Source organism: Condylura cristata, unplaced genomic scaffold, assembly GCF_000260355.1.
Source record: "Condylura cristata isolate star-nosed mole 26May11 unplaced genomic scaffold, ConCri1.0 scaffold00004, whole genome shotgun sequence".
Lineage (NCBI taxonomy): Eukaryota > Metazoa > Chordata > Mammalia > Eulipotyphla > Talpidae > Condylura > Condylura cristata.
Genome location: NW_004567105.1, coordinates 40,029,433 through 40,036,706, shown reverse-complemented (window position 1 = coordinate 40,036,706; position 7,274 = coordinate 40,029,433). Strand labels below are relative to the sequence as shown.

General features: G+C 36.4%; 1 protein-coding gene across 1 annotated transcript in view; it reads left to right on the top strand.

Moving 5' to 3' along the window:
- Positions 1–7,274, top strand: part of ABCA13 (ATP-binding cassette, sub-family A (ABC1), member 13) — a 436,597-nt gene that overhangs the window by 49,415 nt on the left and 379,908 nt on the right. The window contains exon 8 of the mRNA XM_004676530.2: positions 6,974–7,107. Within this exon, the coding sequence (XP_004676587.1) occupies positions 6,974–7,107 (134 nt within the window). The remainder of the gene's footprint in view (positions 1–6,973; positions 7,108–7,274) is intronic.

The following is a 7,274-nucleotide window of genomic DNA, read 5'->3' as shown; positions in this document are numbered from 1 at the left end:
CTCCTCCGGGGCAGGCGGCAGGCGGGAATCGAACTCATGCGGAAGTGGCTTCAGATTCTCAGTGCTGTGCTTCAACCCGCTGCGCCACCAGGGAGGGCCAACAATCGTTTTTTTCCCCCTGGTCCCTTATGCTCCTGCGATGAGTGAAACCATCTAGTATTTTCCTTTTCTTTCTGTTTTATTCCTCTAAGCATGATCCCTTCCAGTTCCATCTATGTTGCTGCAAAAGGCATGATTTTATCTTTGATTGCTGAGTACTATTCCATTGTGTATATGTACCTCTTTTTAGTCCAGTCACCTATTTTTGGGTATTTGGGATGATTCCATGTCTTCTGTATTGTATAAATATGGGGGTTCAGGTGTCCTTGTGAAAAAATGTTGCAGTGTCCTTTGGGTAGATACCTAGGTATGGGATTGCTGGATCATATTGAAGCTCCATATTTAACAGTTTGATAAAGCTCCAAACAGCTTTCCACAGTGGTTGTATAGTTTGCATTCCTATCGTCAGGGTAGGAAAGTTCCTTTTTCTCCACATCCTTGCCAACATTTGCTGTTACCAGTTGTTTTAATTTGTGACATTCTCACTGGTGTAAGCTAGTAACTCATTGTGGTTTATAACAAGTGATGTTGAACATATTTTTCATATGCCTATTGACCGCCTGCATTTTCTCTTTGGATAAATGTCTTTTTATCTCTTCTGCCCATTTTTTGATGGGGTTGTTCATTTTAATTTTTTTTTTAAGTTTCATCAGCTTTTTTATCTGTGTGATCAGTTCTTTGTCAATATTGTGTGCAAAAATATTCTTCCAGTCAGTGGGTTGTCTCTTTGTTTTGTGTAATGTCTCTTTTGCTGTACAGAATCTCTTTAACTTTATTTATTTCAAATGTTTATCCTTTCCTTCCTTCATTATCCTTGGTTTGGGTGATATATCTTTAAAGATATCACTGAGGTGTATGTTGTGTAGTGTTTAGCCTACTTTATTTTCTAGATATGTTATGGTTTCAGGTATTATATCAGGTTCTTTAACCCATTTTGAGTTGGTTTTTGTGCATGGTGCAAGGTAGTAATGTAGCTTTATTTGATTATTTATTTATTTTTTTCACACAGCAGCCTACATTACGCAGCACCATTTGTTGAGTAAACTTTCTTTGTTCTATTGCATATTTTTGCTCCTTTGTCAAATATTAATTGCCCATAAATATGTGGGTTTATATCTGGGATTTCTATTTGAATCCACTGGTCTGTATGTCTATTCTTGTTCCAGTACCATGCAGTTTTGATTATTATGGCTTTGTATTATAGCTTGGAGTCTGGGAGTGTGATGCCTCCATTCTCTTTAGTTTTAGTCAGGAGAGTTTTAGCTAGTTGAGGTTTTTTTGTGGTTCCATGTAAATCTCACCAATGTTTGTTCCATTTCTTTGAAGAATGTCAGTGAGATTACTTATTAGAATAACATTAAATCTGTATATCACATTTGATAAGATGCCCATTTTGATGCTGTTAATTTTTCAATCCATGAGCATAGGATGTCTTTCCATTTCTTTGTGTCTTCTTGTATTTCTTTAGCAGTGTTTTACCACTTTCTTTGTATAGGTCTTTTACCTCTTTTGCTAGGTTTATTCCCAACCTATTTTTTTGTTTGTTTCTATTGTAAAGGGGATTTTTAAAATTAAATTTAAAATGAAGGTGACTGACTTTTGTGTGTTGATTTTATATCCTGCTATATTACTAAACTGGTTAATTGTTTTGATTAGTTTTTCTATGCAGTCTTTAGGGTTTTCCATGTAAATTATCATATCATCTGCAAATAGATATTTTACTTTTTCTTTTAATAATTTGCCTTGGTTTTGACTTTCAATAAATCTTATTTGTCACTTCTCTTCCACTTGCATTAATTGTATGTTTTTATTGTATATTTCCAATACTGCAGAAGTCCCTGTGCCAATCTGGACTTCAAGATTAAATCTGCTTAGAAGCTTTGCATGGATTCTTCAATTCTTTTATTGCATTTATTATTTGTTTACTTTTTTTTTTAAGATTTACTTATTTATGCATACAGAACTGGGGTACAACCAGAGGTTCAGAGGTGAAGAGAGGATTAGCCAGTGACAGAGTGGGGAGCAGAACAGGGAGATTGATGAAATACATTGCTGAGCAGAGTAGCAGGAGAGACAGGAGAGGTCTGATATGCCATGTGGATTATCTCCTGGGCAGGGATCAAACTTTGGCTTTGGCTAGCTTCTCAGTGCTGTGCTTTAGACCATTGCACCAGCAAGGAGTGATTTGTTTGTTTGCTTTTTTTTTTAAAGATTTTTATTTATTTATTCATATAGAACTGGGGTACAGGCCAGAGATGTGGAGGGTGAGAGGATTCACCAGAGACAGAGTGGAGAGCAGAACAGGCAGATCGACGAAGTACACTGCTGAGGGGAGCAGCGGGAGGGTCAGGAGAGGTCTGCCGCGCCATGTGGACTCCTTCAGGGCAGGCGGGAATCAAACTCATGAGGAAGTGGCTTAAGCTTTGTAGTGCAGTGCTTTAACCCGCTGAGCCACCAGGGAGGGCCTTTTTTGTTTGCTTTTTAATAGCTTCAATTTCTTTGATGAACAATACATTTTTTTTTCACCCTGGATATATTTCCTGATGTCCTGAATCTGTCTCTGTGTTTAATCAGGAAATCAAGAATCTCAATCTTCATTGGGTATCTTCATGATTGTGCTTTTAAATTCATTGTCTTTAATTCTTCTGTGTCTGAGTCATAAAGCTTGGATTCAGCTCAATTATCTTTTTCTGTATTGTGTACTCTGAGTTGTTGCGATTTCTTTCACATGCCTTTTGTTGTAAGTGCATTGTGGCTCTAGCTTTGAGGTCTTCCTTGTTTACCAACATGGTAGGAAAGAGGAGTTCTGGAACTAGAACCCACAGTTTTTTTTTTAAAGGAGAAAAATCAGGATTTGGTAGCCTGTATAGCTATTTCTTTGTGATCAGATTAAGATGCTCTGATACTTTCTAGGTCCTGTATCACAAGGCTCCTTAATTCACAACAGAATTCCCTCCATCCTCAGGGCATGTTATTGCATATATTAAAATGCTCCAGGAATTATCAGTCTGTCCCAGAGCTCAGTCAAGATGTCAAGATTTCATGTATTATTTCCCACTTACTGCAGAAGTCCCTGTGCCAATCTGGACACTACAAAACTTATATGGCCTCCCAATATTTGTTCATCTGCCACAAAAGCCTACATACACTATTTCTAGCACTCCCCCTTCCTGTCACTGCTCCAATACAATGGACCACCCCAGAGAGAAAGATTCAGGGGTCAATGCTGGATGCTGATGATGAGCTGGTGAGATATATTTGCAGATATAGTTGCTTTTTTGTAGTATTTGGAGGAGTGGATTGTATGTAAAAGATATTTCATTGTGTCTTGGCTCTGCCTCATCAGTGATATTATTTCTTGAGCTTTAATTAGTCTCCCAAATTTGCTTTTACTTCTTTTCTTCTTTTCTTTTCCTTTTTCTCTTTCTGTTATAGGAATACAGGGAAAGAATATTGGAGTTAGAATTCATCCATTTTCCCATCCACCTATGTATCCTTCTATGCACTCATCCTATGTATCTATTAATGTATTCACACAACCCACTATACACCAACCCATGAATGAGTAACCCATTCATTCAGTTATTCTCTTTTAACAAGTATATATTGAGTGAATTCTATGTGTCATATGCACTGCAGTCCAGAAACTGAATAAGAGATGGTACTTGTTCTTCTGGGAGTCATCTTTAGTGAAGGAGAGAAATGTTTTGCTAATGAAAAAATAAAGGTTATAGAGTAGAAATTTTGAATCTTAGGAAAAATTTCAAAGTAAAGTTTTGAAAGGTTAGTTAGAGCTTGTCAGTGAATGGGGAAGAACTGGCAAGAAGAAGGACAGTGTGTGTGAGATTCTGCTGCTTGTTAAATCTATGTGTTGCAAACTCAGTGTGTCTGGAGTAAAGTAAATGTTGAGAACAGATAACACAGATAGAAAACCCAAGTCAGATCATACTTAAGTACAAGAATAAGGTCTGCATAGTAGAAAGATCGTCTCAGGGCATTTGAATAGGGTAGAGTGGAGAAAGAAAAGTCTCTGTGGTTCAGACTTCAGAATCATAATTCTTGAGGTCTTGGCATCCTGATTTACTTAAGTATTTTCTAACACAGAAATTCTGTCACCACTTCCAGAATTTTCTTGCTCCATGGACTAACGAATATGGTGTCTTCAAGGGTAGCACTTCAAGCACAATCCTAAATTTTTCCTGCTGCTGATGACTCAGCATAGGGAAGACTCCAAGACACTGAGAAAGAGAATATAGATCATTCATGTTTAACGTGTTTTCCCTCAGTTTAATTACAAGTAGAACATTATTTTTTATACTCAGAACAAAGTCTAGGAGGCATATAACAGTCTCATTAAAATCATTCCAGTGACTTTGGTTTTAATAAACTTATTAGGAAGCTCACATTTTTGTACATCATTAAATAAATACATTTCATTTACATTACAATTTGAAATAATTGCTGCTAAAATGTAATTAAAGTAAGCTATTTTCTATCAAATTGCTGATGAGTCAGAGCCAAGGGAGACTTTTGTAAAAACATTTATTTAAAAGCAAGTAAACTTTTTCCTTACATTTTTTATCACTTACATCTCAAATCTCCAAAAATATCTTTTGCCTAATGTGGCAATCACTGTGTAAAAGGAAAGGATAGACCTTGTCAGTGGTTTTGGGCTGATGATCTATTCATAGTATGCCCTGAAATTGTCAATCCACATATGCTGAACTCTGTCATGTAGCAATGAATTTCAGAAACCAATTTGACTTTCAGTTTTTGGAATTATTTTATTATAATTTTTTATCCATTATAATCAACCTCTGCTCCTTTCTGGAACACTATGAATAATTCTATTCTACATTCTATTCTATTCTGTATTTTGAGAACAGTAGAGCTTAGTATTTGTAAATCAGGTTTGGATATCATATTTGCTGGATTTGCATTATAACTTAATCTAGAAGCATGATCAGTGCTTCTTGCTTTTAAATAAATGTTTTTACAAAAGTCTCTCTTGGCTCTGACTCATCAGCAATTTGATAGAAAACAGCTTACTTTAATTACATTTTAGCAGCAATTATTTCAAATTGTAAGGTAAATGAAATGTATTTATTTAAAGTGTCTACTTCCTTCTTTCAAAATGAGATAACTTCTGTACCCATCTGTGGTAATATTTGTGGACTCACAAAATCCTGGGATGGAACTGCCTCATGTGCATTCTGGTACCTCTTCAACACACAATAAATGCAAATTTTAATTTCACAGCTAGTCTTCTTTGGCACCCCCCTCCCCTTACCCCTATATCAACACTTAGTGAGGAGTCTTAAACTCCTGCATTTACTCCAATCTTTAGTATCTTTCCAAAGTTCTCTTGACTGGGCTCTGTTTTATAAATGGTAGGATTGTGTCTTTCTCACGGACATAAAGCAATGACTCAAAATACCATTAGACCATGTGTGTAAATAAGTTTAACACATGTAGGCAGTCAACAGAAAGCTATTATCACTAGGTACCTATTTGAAATGTTCTAATTGACAGGTTTTCAGGTGAAGTTTCACTGTGAAATTTATGTTTTATGTCTACAGTTGCTAGACCATATTCACTCATGATTTTGTCAGACTGGTAGTCTTGGACTTAGGTTTGTGCTTACCACTTCTAGATAACATTACTGGTTTATTTTTAGCTTATGAGGTGGCTTATGGGTTTTATACCTTTATTAACACTCTTAATTGAAACATTTTTTACTTTAAAAAATTTTTAGAAATATGATTTTAAAGACTGTAGTATTTTATTCTAAGACTAGATTGTAATTAATTATTTTCCTCATGCTAGACAGTTAGGTGATTTACAATATTAATCAGTATGAAATCAATGTAATAACATCCTGCATATTACTTTTGCTTCACATTATCTGAAATTTTTTTTAAAGATTTATTTATTTGTTCATACAGTACTGGGATACAGGTCAGAGGCTCAGGGGCGGCGAGAGGCTTCACCAGAGACAGAGTGGGGAGCAGAACAGGCAGATCTATGAAGTACACTGCTGAGGGGAGCAGCAGGCGGGTCAGGAGAGGTCTGCCATACCATGTGGTCACCTCCCCAGCAGGAGGGAATCGAACTCATGCGGAAGTAGTGGCTTTAGCTTCTTAGTGCTGTGCTTTCACCCTCTGCGCCACCAGGAGGGCCTATCTGAATTTTTTTTTTCCTAAAAAAATGATGCATGGGCAAATTGGAGAAGGAGGGAATCAAACATTGCTTTAAAATGAGCAATAGTGTAAATAGATATATAATAAATCAAAACGAATTTAATAAATCAAAACATATTTTACTGATGTACCAGTCTTTTACACTGCTGTCAGTGTTTGGTAATGCAGGATCTTCCCGGTCAGATTCAATTCACCATAGCACACTTACCACCAATGCACCGTAGTGCCCCACCACAGTTCAGGGTGCCCTCGCCTCTTTCTGTTCTCACCCCTCCCACCCTCACCCTTCTCTGAAAGTCTCAGTTCTGTGGCCAGTTTTGGAGGGTTGGTTTAAAAGTTGTGTCTGACCCTGTACTTGGTTTCTCTCTATTTTGCATGTGACATTTTGAAGTCAAATTATTGGGTTTGATTATTTGAATTTCATAAAGGCCTTGAGATATGTTGTCATATTCTCCTCCAAAACTTTTGCACTCATTTATCATTTATGCTTTGGACTGTGGGCTACTTTCCTGTGTTCTCTTATATATCAAGCTTTACCTTCAGTTTGCTTTTCCTGTTTGATAGTCCAAATTGCAGTTGGTCTTTTTTTACTTTAGAAATAAAGAAAACATCATCTTCTGAACTACTTTAGATATATCACTGTGTTGAAACAACTGAAATTGATTGTCTTGCAGAATCAGGGTATATCCAGTCCCTGCACGATATGGTGTGGGATCCACAGACTGTCCAGGCTGATCTAAAATCCCAGTTTGGCTTTGATGACCTACGTGCAGAACAAGTCCTGAATTATTCAACTCAACTACATGAGGTAAATATATCTTGCTTTGTGATGATCTCTGTGAGTACTATTGCATTGATTTTTATACTGATTGATATTGTAAATCACCTAACTGTCTAGTATGAGGAAATTAATTAAGTACAACCTAGTCTTAGAATAAAATATTCTTAGAATAAAAAATACTACTGTCTTAAACA